This window comes from Misgurnus anguillicaudatus, chromosome 6, assembly GCF_027580225.2.
Source record: "Misgurnus anguillicaudatus chromosome 6, ASM2758022v2, whole genome shotgun sequence".
Classification (NCBI taxonomy): Eukaryota; Metazoa; Chordata; class Actinopteri; order Cypriniformes; family Cobitidae; genus Misgurnus; species Misgurnus anguillicaudatus.
In genome coordinates this window covers 24,633,583-24,650,480 of record NC_073342.2, presented here as the reverse complement: position 1 = coordinate 24,650,480, position 16,898 = coordinate 24,633,583, and the positions used below count along the sequence as shown (strand labels likewise).

The 16,898-nt window shown below is 38.6% G+C and overlaps 1 protein-coding gene across 6 annotated transcripts in view; it reads left to right on the top strand.

Annotated features, from left to right (window-relative positions):
* The window catches only part of scaper (S-phase cyclin A-associated protein in the ER), a 146,632-nt gene that overhangs the window by 115,447 nt on the left and 14,287 nt on the right, over window positions 1-16,898 (top strand). For all 6 annotated transcript variants that reach the window (XM_055191842.2, XM_055191840.2, XM_055191839.2 and 3 more), the window contains 3 exons: window positions 485-640; window positions 7,199-7,445; window positions 12,515-12,664. In XM_055191842.2, the coding sequence (XP_055047817.2) occupies window positions 485-640; window positions 7,199-7,445; window positions 12,515-12,664 (553 nt within the window). The remainder of the gene's footprint in view (window positions 1-484; window positions 641-7,198; window positions 7,446-12,514; window positions 12,665-16,898) is intronic.

Genomic DNA, 16,898 nt, shown 5'->3' with positions numbered 1-16,898 from the left:
TCGTTGCAAAACGAGATAACCACCGTTTTTTTAATTGTTCAGAAATCTCGTTTTTTGGTTGTGCATTCCAATTCATTTGAATTCAACTGCAGTCGGTTTGTTTTGATTTAAACCTTCATAACTTAAAAAATACAGCTAAGTAGCTTCATAAAACAAAATAATAACATGATAACATAATAATAAACATGTTTTGACAAAAATGTAAAAAAATGGATTTATCTCGTTTTGCAACGAAACTCTTCATATGTAGTATATACATCTTTAACTAAATACTGAAGAACACCGTTTATGTGCCACATGAATTTGCTAAATAAAATAGCCTACTAGGTTTTGAGCCAAGTGTCGGTCACCACACCTGAGCGAACAGCTGAATTCCCATCAAAATTTTAAAGAAAATAACATGACTTGTGTGGTTGTCAGCAATCTTATTAGCTGAATGTTTTATGTGTTTTTTAATGATAGTTTTGATGTGTATTTCCTTCAGCTATGTGGTGAACATGGGCTTGATCGACAAGCTGTACGGCTGTTTCTTGTCCGTCCAAGGGCCAATTGATGAGATTCCCAAGATGGCCGCCTTTCTGGAACAAGCCACAGCTTTTCTTCATGGGATGTGTAAGCTGTGTTTTACTGTGACTAGTCGGTGAGTGATATTTTTAATCTGTAAATCTTCAAAAATATTAATTTTATTTTTCCTTCTGTCAACTTAATATTACTGTGGTATTTTCTCATGTACCATGGTAATATTTTGACATTCTTTAAAGTACTTTTACAATTTGCTCACCCAACAAAATACCAGTAACTACATGTACTTAAAATGGGTTAAGTTCAAGGCTGATACCTAGTGATTACACAGTCACTACATGCATGTAAAAACAGGACTGCCAAATATTATAATGTACCATGTTTTTGCTTCTGGTGCCATCACTGTACCATGGTACCACCACCCAAGTACAATCCTACTCTTTCTAAACCTCTTCAAACAAGCAAATACTCTCGTTCCTATCTTAATGAAAAGGTGAAGGCCACTGTAGTTGCTGAGTTGCCTGTGGAGGTACAGACCCATCAATTATCGACTCATTTCCCAGCGTCTGACGCTGCAATGCTGCAGAGCCTGTGCTGATAGTCATCTTATGGCCCTGGAGCCCTGTCTCTTTGCACTGTAAGCTCCTGCCTGCGTACCACCCAAGTGTGTGTGTGTGGCCGAGTGCATTTGTGCATGCACAACTGCTGACAGAGGCTAACCACACAGTCACAGCTTGTGATATCCCACCCGTGATCTTTGACCCTGACTTGTAGACAAGACTGATCACCGCCATGGAGCGCGATTCGTGTTCTGTAGTTTTATTCACGCTGTTGAATTTGTTAATATTGCGTGCAATACATGACAATGTTACAATACATGAACGTAAATGCTTATAATGCTTTTTGAGTGGTAAGGGACAATTGCTGATTATCGCAATAATGTATTTTAACTGTGGTTACGATAACATAATCTTTTTGATCGTGAAATTTCTTGTAAATGTCTTTTTGTCCACACATTCATATCACTTGGTTTTTACATGGACAAAGAAATCCACTTATAGAGTTTCTTTATTGAAACCCTCCTCAGGCGGTATGGTGGCCAGATATGTCCTCTTCCAGCTGTTGCATGCTGTGACATCACCCAGCTGTTCAACACTAGCGTCTCTCTCTCTCAACATCCTTTGGGTTGTATCACTAAATATCTGTGAGAAACTTTGGTGCCAATAGTTCATGTCTCTAATTGTCCTGCTCATTGTAACCTCAGCGTCTCCCCGAATCCAGCCATCCAGCTAATCACCACTTGTAGGGCCATCTGACCAATCACAATGCAAAGAACCCGGTACTTGTCCCCGTCTTGGACGTTTCTGACTGGCTGTGCTGTTTGGCAATTGCCGCACCCTGAGTTTTATTCTCACGGTGTGGGCTTTGTGTTTTTTCACATCAAGTGCCATTGTGGTGGGGTTGAATACCGAAGTCCCGAGTCATCAACAGCCAATAAGATCTCCTCGTGGAGGGCATGTGCTAAGATAATGATTCTTCTGTGTATTATATTTTCTAAATATACTATGGATTAGGACACTCTCTGATAAATCTAAGATTTAGAGAGCGTCTGTAAATGTGTCGTACTTTCCATAAATAGGGTACAGGATAAAGCATGTTTTTTCTTTAAAGGGACATTCCACTTTTTTTGAAAATATGCTCATTTTCCAGCTCCCCTCGAGTTAAACATTTGAGTCTTATGGTTTTGAAATCCATTCAGCTGATCCCCAGCTTTTAGCAAAGCTTAGCACAACTAATTGAATCTGATTAGACCATTAGCATCGTGCTAAAAATAACCAAAGAGTTTCGATATTTTTCCTATTTAAAACTTGATCCTTCTGTAATTACATTGTATACTAAGACCGACGGAAAACTAAAAGTTGCGATTTTCTAGGCCGATGTGGCTAGGAACTATACTCAATCAAGGACTTTGCTGCCGTACCATGGCTGCAGGAGGCGCAATGATATTACGCAGTGCCAGAAAATAGTCCCCTGCTATTGAAAGTTACCAAGGGGACTACTTTCGGGCGCTGCGTAATATCATTGCACCTGCTGCAGCCATGGTACGGCAGCAAAGTCCTCGATTATTACACCAGAATGAGAGTATAGTTCCGGTCTTAGTACACAATGTAACTACAAAAGTTTTAAATTGAAAAAATATTTAGACGCTGGTTATTTTTAGCGCGATGCCAATCGTCCAATCAAATTCAGTGGACCGTGCCAAGCCATGCCAAAAGTGGTACCGCCAGACCCGGAGATTGGCTGAATGGATTCCAAAACCAAATTTAAAAATCAAATGTTTAACTCTAGGGGAGCGGGAAAATTTACATATTTTCAAAAAAAGTCGAGTGTCCCTTTAAATAAGAAAACAAAAATTAGCTCACAATAAAAATAAAAAGCAGGTTAAATTTATGTCTGTAATTTTTACGAGAGTTGAGGGCGAGAATTGAAATGGGCTCGGAAAATTCAGCAGACCGCATCCGAAACTGCGTCACCACAATCACCATGACTGTAGTGTGGACGCATGTGCTAACTGCTGTGTCACAACTCCAACTGGGTTTTGAAGACCTTGACTAATTCAGAAACCGATTTTTTTACTTGACTCATTAAATTTCTCTGCCCCTTCAAGGAAGTAGTTTCACGGCAAATCAAAGCTCCAAATATATTTATCTTTTCCTCCGCTCTAAATTGAGCAGGCACTAACAGCATTTCCACAGGTTTAGCTGTAAGCATGAATTAATCTGATGATGCTGATTTAGGGTCAGTGGGTAGACTTGAATTGCCTCTGTCATGGCTTTCACTTTCATCAAACTCCGCTGTCTCCTGTTTCAGGGTCAGGAGATGTGAAGTACGTCATGCACAGTCACTCTGTGAGAACCGAGTCTTTGTTTCCTCCAGTAGAGGTTGATCATGACTGTCGGCGGATGCCCTTTTCCTCTTCACTCAGAACAGTTCTGTGGATTCTCTTTCGGTGGTTAAGGTTAAACTTGAACGATGAGAGCAGGACCAGGATCAGCTGAATATACTAGATACTAATTCCGGTTGATGTCCCCCCCACAATAAGACACTCCGTTCCCCCCTTCGTCTTTACCTAAAGGTCTGTTTCCCCTCCAGTGCACTTGGTGTAGTGTTCAGATCTATCCTCATCTGCAATGTGACACCCTGTCGATCTTACCCCTTTTGTGCTGTTTAGAGATCAGCAGCTGAATCTCGAACCAAGACCATTGCTGTTGTTGGCAGGAGAAGATCTTGCCTCAGATCAGCCTTCAGGGGCTGCTTCTGCTCGGCCATTTCAATGTGTAGTGCTGGGGTATGAAGTTACCAATCCTGTTAATCTGAAGGGTGTTGTCCTGACTAAGACACACAAACACACTGCTGTAAATCTGGTAAAATGGGACTTAATTAAATGTGCTGGAACACAAAACGGCCAGAGAGTAAGGCGAGTTTGCATAGTTGTGGAGCCAGTGCTATTGGCTGACAGATGGTTGTCTGAGTTCCAAGGCTTCCCTTTGCCGTTCCAGTATGGTTATTGGAGTATGTGATGTTTGGAAGGTCAGCCTCGTTGCTTGGAGGCTCGACTTCCCCAAGATCTACTTGATTAGTCATTGCTTTGCCATACTACACTGTCCTTACATAGCCTCTGTATTCTGTGCATGTCTATACATTGATGCTTCGTTTCCGTAGTGTTGTGATACACCAGCAGGACATAGCAACAGTTTAGAGAGGACAAATGAATCTTAAAATATTGGTCACTTAATAATAAAAGTATAGCGCATCTACTAATAATTATACAGTACTGTGCAAAAGTCTTGGGCCACCATGCCACAATTAGATTTGTTGTTTTTCCAGTGTTATAGTGATCATATATAATTTTTTCTCTTTAATACATCCAGAAAATACAGGAAATGTGTGTATAGTATTAAAAACTGTATAAAAATGTAAACTGATGTGTCAAGTATTTAGTGTCAGCTCCCCTTACACTTGAGCAATCGCAGGAAACTGCAGGATCTCTTAAACCTAAATAAAATTAAATCCTAATTTCAAATTTTCTTTTTACTTCATTCTGCTCAAAAACGCTCAAGATGCGTTTAGCGCCAAGAGAGGTCACTCTAAACAGTGACGATGCCTAAAGAAGACATTTAGTCCTGAAAAGTTTATATTTTATTTTTTTGTACATATTTCCTGTATTTTCTGTTTTTATCCTAATATAAAATAGATTAAAAAATAAATATGGATGGACATTAAAACTTCTAAAACAACAAGTCTGGTGGTGGTGGCGGCCTAATGCAGGGTTTACACCAGACACGGTAGACGCGGCAAGGCAAGTGATTTACATGTTAAGTCAATGCAAAAATGCAATTAGGCATCCTGCGGCGCGGTACACACCTGGCGTGTATGGCGCTACCCAAATGGCGCGTTTCGCGCGAATTGAACGTTGCTGCAGGAAACGCAAGAATTGAAAAATCTGAACTTCAGTGGATTTCCGTGCCGCGTTAACCAATCAGGACCTTGCTGTAGTAGTGACGTGATTACAGGAAACGAGCGGAGTGGTGGAGTCTCAACGGAGTCGCAGAAGCCCCTCCCATGACGCAAATTTCCGTGTGAATGTCTCGAATGACTAGAATTTCACGTGTGGCGAATAGCGCGTTTTTGCCACCTCTACCGTGGCAAATTTATAGTATTAAAAACTGTATAACTGATGAAATGTAAACTGATGTTTCAAGTTTTTAGGGTAAACTCCCCTTACACTTCAGAAATAGCAGGAAACTGCAGGATCTCTTAAACCTAAATAAAATTAAATCGTCATTTCAAATTTTGAAGAAATTAGTCTTTTTACTTCATTCTGCTCAAAAACGCTCAAGATGTGTTTAGTGCCATGAGAGGTCACTCTAAACAGTGACGATGCCTAAAGAAGACATTTAGTCCTGAAAATTTTATATTTTATTTTTTTGTAAATATTTCCTGTATTTTCTGTTTGTATCTTAATAAAATAAATTGAAAAATAAATATGGATGGACATTAAAACTTCTAAAACAAGTCTGGTGGTGGTGGCGGCCTAATGCCGGGTTTACACCAGATGCGGTAGATGCAGCAAGCACGAGTGATTTACATGTTAAGTCAATGCAAAGACCCGATTAGGCATCCTGCGGCGCGGTACACACGGTAAGCGTGGTGGGAATGGCGCGTTGCTGCAAGAAACAGGAGAATTGAAAAATCTGAACTTCTGTGGATTTCTGCGCCGCGTTAACCAATCAGGACCTTGCTGTAGTAGTGACGTGCTTACAGAAAGCGAGCAGAGTGGTGGATTCTCAACGGAGTCGCAGAAGCCCCTCCCATGACGTGAATATCTCTAATGACTAGAATTTCACGTGCGGCTTTCTCGCGCGAATGAAGCGAGTGAACTCAAACTTTAAGGCATCCAACTATGTGCGAATTGCGTGTTTTTGCCATCTCTACCACGGCTGGTGGGAATGCACAGTACTGTAGATAAATAATCAAACTGTTTATTTAAATATTTTATTAAAAATGCGTACAAAACCGCGATGCATAAATAAATCTTTTTTTATTAATGCAAAATATGTTAGAAACTATGTATCGCGATTTTGTATGCATTTTTAATTAAATATTTTAATAAAGAGTTTGATAATCATGTTTGGCAACTACTGTATGTCTTTTTTTACTACTCAGCGCACTATAGATTCATTCCATATATCTCTCATGTCTTTTTTGCCATTTTTTTTCTCCCCCATTCTCTGTCTGTGAACTCCCGGGCTCAGAAGTGTAAAGTCTCTCTTATCTCTCCTCGTATATCTGACTACAGCCACCCTCACTGTGTCTGAGCTTTCATTCCTGGCTCAGGCAGTGCTGAATGTTACCAGTTAAGCCCGTCTACCCCATAGGCATGCTTCACAGATGGGGCCTGCCTTCATTATTTATATCAGAACGGACATGCTCTGGTCTAGCCAGTAAATCTAGAAGCCGCCGGGACCTGACGTTCCACACTCACTACATCTTGGTTCTTTGGTCTGTGTGGCTAAAGCAAGCAACCGGTACCACCTCGGGTTCAGATTCTGATCCCCACCTCCCGGGGCCTTGCCTTGAGCCCCGGCTCCAGTCTTGCACGCTACAGTACAGCCCTTTGCACTTCTGAATTTGTTTGAAAGGCCGGTGATTCAGATTGAAAGGTGTATAAACCTGAGGAACCTTATTTGACTGGCCTGTTACGCCTGATACAACGAGGAACATCTACGGCCATGCTAATAGAATAATATTTCTGAGCCCGATTTGCTTTCTAAGTCCTGCAATGTCAGTCATAGTTGAGAGCTTATTACCTTTTTAACAAAGTGGTCTTGTGTTTTTACGTGTGATTTGGTTTTGTTTGTGTAAGTTAGGGTTTATATCTGCGCAAGCAGAAATGGGTGAAATGTTGTATCCCATTATGCAATGCACTCGACCTCACCATTCTAGTATAAGGGATTAAAACAGAACCATACAGTATTGTTAAGCACCTTTATTTTTAAAAGTGTAGATTTTGCAGTACTGTTTTCCATTAAGAGTCAGTCTATTTTTGTCACACCGGTTTCCTCTGTCATTTAAAATTACCACGGTGTAATTCAATGTAATTTCTCTTTCCCAGTTCCCTGAGTGTCTTCGACAACAAACGTCAAGATCCCACCGGCTTGTCGGCCCTCCTGCAGAGCACCGACCTGGTGGGTGTCCTTCACATGCTGTACTGCATCCTCCTGCACAGTGCCCCACCTGAACCCCTCTCAGGTGGACCCGAGGGCCCCCAGGGACCTTATAGCCCCTCTGTCATCCAAGTGGCCCTCCAGGGGCTGCGCTTCCTCAACACCTTTGCCCTGCTGGACCTCTCAGCCTTTCAGGTATTGTTTTTCGAAATGTGATGATGTGTGTACGTTAGAGGCCTTTCACTTATGACGTGGGCCATGGCATGAATTTACACGGCCCGGGGCGTAATTTTGGCCTTTTTCCCATGCCTGACAAGTGCGTATCCATGACTCAACTCTCTTAAACCGCACAACCTAATATCACACTGTTTATTATGAAAGAAATGTATTTTTACGGTGCCCATAAAAACAGTGCCACACCTATTAAAACTTGACTCTGTTTCTGGGTAAACTTGCTGTTCGAGCTCCTATATATAAAAAGAAAAATTATTTTTCAAGTGGTTTATAGTATCAAGAAAGCCATGTTTGTCGTTTGAAAAGAACAGCAGCGCCTGGGAATTTGTGCTTCATGGACAAGTGACCTTACTGTGCTCTGGTCCTGTTTACAATCTGTGATATCCTGCCTCCTTTGATTCCCGAGCTTTGAGGGAAGATGCTTGCGCGTGACATCATTGCCCATCTCTGTTGTGGTATGCTGCTTGTCCTGTTAAAGTAGTTAAAATCTCAGCAGCCACCATGTCTGCTTGAAGCTATGCTGCACGGCTTGTTTTTTCCTCCGAACAAGAGAACATTAAAGCAGCCAGACCACTGAATTTTGCTTTAGTTAACTGTAGATAAGTCACCCACATCCTTCATACGGCCATTCGGATGAATAAAAAGTTCACAGTCGTAGCTTTTGGTCCATCATTAAAGCCATAACCCTCAAAACTAATGGTCCAACTAGGGTTTCCTCAAGATGTCCTCAAAGCCACTAGTAGGATATCAGGGTTTCTGGACAGAACAAAGTTGACCCCGAGGATGTAAACACACCTGACCTTTGACCTCCAGCCGGCCACGTTGAAAGCTCTGGGTGAATAATGTGAATGGAGAGCTGCATAAAGCACACAGACCCCAGTTGTAGTTCAGCCAATGTGGTAGAGAGTAAAAAAATCATATCAGAAAGCTTAAATCATCATGTAAACACCTAGGTGTGAACGGGGAGGATGCTAACCATGTGAATTACAAACTGCCTCTCGTTCTTACTCCTTTTTTGGTTTCTCGCCCCAACTTCACTATTTAAAACAGCTGGGAAGTCAGTATTATGAGTGTTTAGCCCAAACTGAATATTAAATATATATAGTCTTTCTGTGGTCCACAAAACTATGATGTATTGGTTGTACTGTGTCATGCATTTATAGTAGATGACGTCCGGGAGCGTTCAAGCTTTTAAAGGGGTAAAAAGTACCATAAAATTGTCCATATGACTTGTGTGCTATAGTCCAAAGCTTCTGATTATGGTAAATTTGTGTTTATTAAAGTTTAAAGTCCATGATGTTTGAAAGGCAATGTTGATATTTGAAAACACCTAAACAAACACGCCCCTACCCCAATAGAATCTGGACCTTCTGTTGATAGACCCGCCCCACACATCCGCAACCCGGCATTTGATTTGATTTGATTGGCTATAAGTGTGTTTTGGTAGTCGGCCCGTCTCCTTTTCCAAAGCGTTTTTCAAACATCGTGGACTCCGCCTTTAAGACATTTGATAAATAATTTTCTACTCCATAACTAATAGTCTAGATCAACACAACAAAATAGATACTAACCATACATCTGGACAATTTATCAGCATGATACAACTCATAATTGACTGCCACAGTTTCCACTGACTTCCTTTCATATGCATCCCAAAGTTCAGGTTTGGTGATCTCTGACCTGTGGATTTGTATAATGTGAAGACGTGTGACCGATTGATGCATCATTGCGTGACCTTTTCAGAAAATCCAAGATGGAGGAAACCCAGATAATAGCAGTATCATAAATTCTTGTTTTGTACAATAAGATTTAAAATACCAAAAACAATATTAACAGTGCAAGCACGTCAAAATCCATAAAGTGTGGAGAAATGAACTTAAAGAGCACCTATTTCATTGCTAAAAAAAAACGTTATTTTGTGTATTTGGTATAATACAACGTGTTTGCATGGTTTTTGGTTAAAAAACACATTGTCCATCTTTGCTTTATCTTGACGTGATACGAATTTGCAGGTCAGAGTTCACCAGACTTTGGTACATAGCAAATTGTAAAATATCTTTGCACAAGCTTGCGTTTCCAGTATGAATGAAAGTCACTTGAACGAAAATTGTAGTGTAGCCCCTTAATGCTCTGGCGAGTGATATCATGTTTGGTTGCCGCCCAAATTCGCAGGGGTTTGTGTACAACTTTTGTATGCTGAAATTCTAGTAAGACCACTGCTTAAAGTGTCATGTGGGTTAAGCCGTTACCAAACTGGATGTGCGAGTATAAGCATTAATGTACATATATATGCTTGCTTAGTATCTGAGATTTGCTTTATTGCTTTATTTAAGTACCTCATGAGATGTTTAATAAATGAATAGCACATTTGCATGTTTAACTTTAAAACGAATGAAAAATACTGTAAATGTTTTTTAAGTTTTTATCAGTAGTATTTTACATAGTTATTATTTCCCGTTGTTGTACCTTCATCTCAGTTGTCTCAGTTTTTTTTACGTTTTCTGATATATTGTAGTGTTGTGTAATGCAGATTAAACCAATAAAATGTATATTTTTTTACTGTTTTACTTAGATTTTTTATTTAAAAATTATTTATTTACATTTTATGATTTAATTGTAATTGAAGAGTTTGGTTGCAAAACGAGATAACTCCGTTTTTTTACATTTTTGTCAAAACATGTTTATTATTATGTTATTATTTTGTTTTATGGTGCTACTTAGCTGTATTTTTTAAGTTATGAAGGTTTAAAATCAAAACAAACCAGCTGCAGTTGAATTGATGTTAATTGGAATGCACAACCAAAAAACGAGATTTCTGAACAATTAAAAAACGCAACGTTTTGCAACGTAACTCTTCAATTGTTTTTTCATTAACTCACAAGCTCCATGCAATTCCTTTGCAAAAAGTTTTTTTTCCGAAACCCTGATACCAATACAGATTAGATACACACACTGTGTGTCTATGTAGTCTTGTTGGTTGTGCGTTACGCTGGTAAATAAGTCAAGATGTATCGTGTCTGTGGTGTTAATGTCTTACTCCGATCACATCTGCTCAAATGTTCAGGTATTGTTGTTTGTGGTTGTTTAGACTCTCTATCCCGTACGTTCTCCCACCCAGCAGAAAATGTCAGTAGTTTCAGTGCTGACCCCGAGGCGCTCAGTCATGTTGGCATGTTTAATAAATACTGTCTGTAGACCAGCAGATAGCATCTCTTTCGTTAAGGGAATTGGGGGGTTCCTTCGGTCGGACTACTGATTCCAGCGCCGGTTCGACCTTCTTGAGCGCTCCACAAGTTTCACCTTCTACTTTCATGCTGTGTAGGGGTGCTCCGATAAATGCCGATATGCACTAATAATACGTGGCCGATAACTATTCTGAATCGCACAGCCTATATTATTCACAGCTATTTCATGTAATATGGCTTTTGATCAGTAAGACCTTATCAATCTGAAATCACTGTTAGTTTGAGTAATTTATAACATGCATTTGAAAAAGCAACATTCGTCAAACATAATCATTATACATATTCTTTATTATCATGAAAATACCTGAAAAGGTGTGAAGAACAGCAATATAAATATATCCTTAAGCCATTTCCTGTAGATGCGTGTATGGTTCTTCGTCTGCAGCGCATATTGCGTTTCTGCACGAGAGCGCCCCCTGGCGTTTGGATGTAGCGGCATTTCACCGTAATTCAATGAGAAGCATTACAAGCATCATCGGCCGATTTTCGGTTCACCCCTAAAGCCGTGTATCTCAGGAAGAAAGATGTGGCCTATGATTGTTTCATATGGTACTGTCAAGTCATAGAAATAGCGTAACCTGTAAAGACTGCAGACTAACTATTTAAAGGATTAGTCCATTTTCTAAAAAAAATCCAGATAATTTACTCACCACCATGTCATCCAAAATGTTGATGTCTTTCTTTGTTCAGTCGAGAAGAAATAGTTTTTTGAGGAACATATTCCAGGATTTTTCTCATTTTAATGGACCCCAACACTTAACAGTTTTAATGCAGTTTAAAATTGCAGTTTTAAAGGACTCTTAACGATCCCAAAGGGTCTTATCTAGCGTAACGATTGTCATTTTTGGCAAGAAAAATAAAAAATATGCACTTTTAAACCACAACTTCTCGTCTTACTCCAGTCGTGTGACGCGCCAGTGCAACCTCACGTAATACGTCATCACGTCAAAAGGTCACGGATGACGTATGCGAAACTACGCCCCAGTGTTTACAAGTGTGGAGAAAGAGGACCGTTCCGACGTTGTTGTATGTCGAATGATACTAATTAATGTCTTTGTCAATTTATTGTTTAAAATGGCCCGCAAATGTGCGTTTCATATATGTAACATGTGACCTTTCGACTTCATTACGCAATTACGTGAGGTTGCGCTGGCGCGTCACACGGCCGGAGGAAGACAAGAAGTTGTGGTTTAAAAGTGCATATTTTTTATTTTTTTTGCCAAAAATGACAATCGTTATGCTAGATAAGACCCTTATGCCTCGTTTGAGATCATTAAGAATATTTTGAAACTGCAATTTTAAACTGCATTAAAACTGTTAAGTATTGGGGTCCATTAAAGTCTATTAAAATGAGAAAAATCCTGGAATGTTTTCCTCAAAAAACATAATTTCTTCTCAACTGAACAAAGAAAGACATCACATTTTTGGATGACATGGTGGTGAGTAAATTATATGGATTTTTTTAAGAAAATGAAATAATCCTTTACGTTTGTGTTTTTCTGTGACATCACAGTGGTCAAGTGGGAGGAGTCAATGCTTGTGTAAAATTGTTTACGAAAATACTTTTTGTGATATTTTCCGACTGTCTGAACATAATACTGGTCCAAACTCACATGCCCGCCTTTCAGTTGAAATATACATTAAGTTGTAAATGCGAAATTAGAACTTTATAACCCATTTATGGTGGCACTTGCACCCCCACTGTGAAAGCAACAGTATGTACATTATTTTAAACGGTTACATTTACTCTATATACTTTACTAATCTTGTCTATGTTGTATTCAGTCTGTTTTAGGAGCGGAGGGTCTCTCTCTGGCCTACAGACACATTGTGAGCTCTCTACTTTGGTTCTGCTCTCAACACAGCTCTGAAGATCTTCTCCATGAACTTATCATCTGTGTGGGTTACTTCACGGTTAACCACCCAGACAATCAGGTGAGTTTACATTCATTATTAGTTCTGTTATATACATGTCAGTGTGTGCCATATAAATATGTAATAATGAGGCATCATGAATATGTAATAATGCATTTTTTATTGCAATATGTTCGTTATTAACTATATTTAATTCCAATTTTTCCCAATGAGCTTTTAAGGGTGGTGGGAATTAGAAATTAAATAGTTCCGGTAATGAGATTTTATACTTTTATGTTTTTGGCAGACACGACTAGAGTTGCTAAACGCGTTTTTAAATAAAAATTATTTTAAAAATTAAAATAGCTATTTGTGAATGTGGTACAGTATTTCTGTTGTCTGTCTTTGGAGTTGCAAAAGGATACTGTTGTCTGCATCACGGTAGCGAGTATTGTGTTTGGTCATCATTAGATCAAGAGCAGGTGTACTTTTCCTTGACAAACAACCGACACAATAGCAACAAAAGGAAGCTGTTGAATAATGCAGCGACTTTGCCACCTCTGTTGGCTCTCTTCCTTGCAGTCTTCTGCCATGGTTATCCTGCGCCTGGCAGTGGGGCCTGCTCATGGTTCGGGGGGGGAAGGGGGCCAAGTTGAACCTGCGGGATCACAGATCAGCCTGGCATGAAAAGTGGGATTCTCTGATACTCGTTGCATGCTCTGTTTACCTGGAACTCGCCGACTGCATGGCAAGTGTGACTTCGCCACAGCCACACTTGGTCGGGTTTTAGTTATTCGTGCATCACGCGAAACCTCGCCCCATGATGGCTTAATGTCCCCCAGGGGGATGGGAAGGGAAAGGTCAGTGTGCTCACAATTTATGGGCTTCTAATTTAAAACATTTTTGCTCTTAATTAAAAAAACGGGCTTCTGTTTTTACGACGCTTCGGTCCTTGTGCGCCGCAGCCGTCTAATTTAATTATTTTGATGTAGGTAATTAGCATTTGTTGGCCATTGTTGGACTGATTTGCATATTATATTGGATAATTGAATGAGGGTTGATGATTGAATTAGGGGAGGCGTGACAGATGATTGGGCTTTGTGCTGAACCGGGGGAATTAAACGACGAGCAAGCTGGGAATAACGCCTGGTGAATATTCATATCGTCCCGGCCCACTTTGCTAATTTGAAACGCCGGGTCGGAGAGTCTTTAAACTTGCGACTTTCCTCTAGGTTCCAAGCTGCCTTTTTATGTCGCCGCTTGGCTGCACGTCAGGGTTTATTATTGAATACGCACAGATACTGCCAGGTCTATGAGGTTGAAAGTTGAAAAACAGACATGGTTTCACAGGGATTTCATATAAATATAAAGCGATCAATCGATTTGTTGGATGCACCTTCTAAATTTGTGCAGTTATCGCAAGTTGATGCGAAGAATTGTGAGTAGTCATCATCTTACATTAGTCGTCTTGTCTGTGGATGCTTGTTACTCACCCCTACGGTTGAGCTTGTATCTTTCTGCCGCCTCCGTTAATATACCGTTAACCTAATGCAACAATATCAACATTATCTGTAGGTATACATCTAGATCTGCAGCCATATTGGGTCACATATATGTATTGTCAATGTATTAGTTTTATAATAAAAAAAAAATGGAATCAATTAAATTTGGATAAAAATTATTTTTGAAGTTACTAAGCAAGTAAATAAAAATTAAAGCAAATAATACATGGAAAATAGTTTAAAAGTTTTCAAAACGTTATGAATTGTTACCACAATTTGCAATGATAAAATTATTTATTTTTATGTTGAGCTGTATTATCGCGTTCCCGGGAAATGTCAGTTGTTTTTCAATACACTTAAAGAAAAACACCCGTTTTTCAATATTTTACTATGTTCTTACCTCAACTTAGACGAATGAATACATGCCGATCTTTATTCAATGCGTGCACTTAATATTTGTACAGCGCGTCGTGAATGTGTTAGCATTTAGCTTAGCCCCATTCATTCCTTAGGATCCAAACAGGAATTAATTTAAACACTTCCAAGTTTTCCCTATTTAAAGACTGTTACATGAGTAGTTACACGAGTAAGTGTGGTGGGACAAAATAAAATGTGACGATTTTTTTAAGCGGATAAAAATAAGAACCATGTTGTATGGCGGAAGAGCACTTAGTTTGCAACACGTGTTTGATGGCTTCTAAATTCATCCATGTTTGGATCCTGGGGAATGAATGGGGCTGGGCTGGATGCTAGCGCATTCACGACGTGCTGTGCAGGGATTGGGTGCACGCATTGAGTTAAGATAGGTATGTATTAATGCGTCTAAGTTGAGGTAAGAACATAGTAAAATATTGAAAAACGGTGGTGTTTTCCTTTAAAGATGCGTAAAGTAATGTGCAATTTTATGTTTCAAGCAGAGATGGCGATAGAGAGGCAAACATTACGGATTCCATCTAAATCTTCAATTTAAATTTTATTAAATATAGTTGATTCATTATTGATTATTTTGTTTAATAATTTGATTAACAAAGTTTTTTACACTGTAAAAAATGATTTTCAAGCAAAAAAATCCTTACATTTTTGTCTTGTTTTTTAAGTAAAAATATCTACAAGTTCTTAAATTAAGATGCTTTTTCTTGATAAGCAAAACGACCCAAGAAAAAAGTTCTAGTTTTCAGATGAAAAATTCAAATTTAAGTGATTTTGTGCATAAAACAAGCAAAAAAATCTGCCAATGGGGTAAGCAAAAAAATCTTGAAAATTTTTCTCAAACAATAAATTCAAGAAGAAATCAAGAAAAATTTGCATACCCCATTGGCAGATTTTTTTTGCTTGTTATATGCACAAAATCACTTAAATTTGATGTTTTTGGTCTAAAAACTAGACTTATTTTCTTGGGTCGTTTTGCTCATCAAGAAAAAGCATCTTAATTTAAGAATTTTTAGATATTTTTTACTGAAAACAAAACAAAAATACTAATAATTTTTTCTTGAAAATAATTTTTTTCAGTGTATATTTAAAAATTATTTTGGTTTGTTTTTTGTTTAAATTTTTTATGTGAGTGATGAGTAATTTTCTCCTTGTTCAATCCATCTACCTGTACAAACAAGTACTTCAACATTATTAAACTAAATGAAATGACATAAACAGCTAGAAAACATGACCCCACTCCAGTCAGATATTCACCAGTTGCAGTGGCCCTGGTATATATCCCTGCAGTGCTCATACAGGATAAATGAAGACCGGAGCGGGGAATATTTGACTCTTTCAGACTAATGTAAGCACTGGCAAAAGACAAAGGCGGCGGCTGACCCAGGGCTGTCCCATAATGCACTCTGTTTCAGTGCCGACACGCCAGCTTATGTTTACATGCGTGCGTCTGAGAAATAATGCAGCTCGTAAAGAAAAAAAAACACTGGTGGATATTTGTTCTTTCCACATGGAGATTATTCAGACCCCTCACCCTAAAAACCATTCAGAGCGTGAGATATGCACAGTCGTAGATGATATGAAGTTTGTTTGTACTCAAGGGGGGCATAAAGCCTTTTGAGTGATGACCAATTCATTTTGAATATTGTTTAAAGTCAAAATGTTTACTTTCTTAATGCACATATGTGCTCTTATTGTGCCCAATATATCAGTTTAACATTGTAATCATTTCTCTGAAACAGCTTAGCTTTTATAGTTGAGTTTAGGGTTTGCAGGCTGTTGGTTAATATTCACCAATATTCCATTAGCAGTTTATGTGTCTTTTTGATTAATGCAATATTTTTATACTAATGTAATGGCAGTGGTAAAAATAAATAGACATTTGGATATACCAATATGCTTTTGAAGATAAACTTGACTTTCAAACTGTACTTCTTGATCAAAAATCGACTTCAGAAGTGGATGCCAGTTTTGTATAAGAAATTTTATTCAAGATTTCAAGAATTCAAGATTTTATTTTGTTTTGATTCATAACCTGATGGTTGGCACACAAGCCATTTTGACACTGGTTTATGCCACTTGTTGAATATTTATAGTGTTAATAACAAAGCCAAATGCTGTTTTATGTCCATCATAAAAATATTATTTGCCACACTGCAAAAAATGACTTTCTTAGCTAGTATTTTTGTCTCGTTTTTAGTACAAATATCTAAAAATTATTAACCCTTATGTGTTGTTGGGGCCATTTTGGGTTTTTTCTAGTCTTAATTAGGCCACAATTTTTTCTGTGTTTTTGCAAGTAGAATGATTTTTGGTGAAAAATCTTATAGTTACACATATTTTAAGAAAATGCTTCAATTTTTTTTCAAAAACTCAACAAGTAT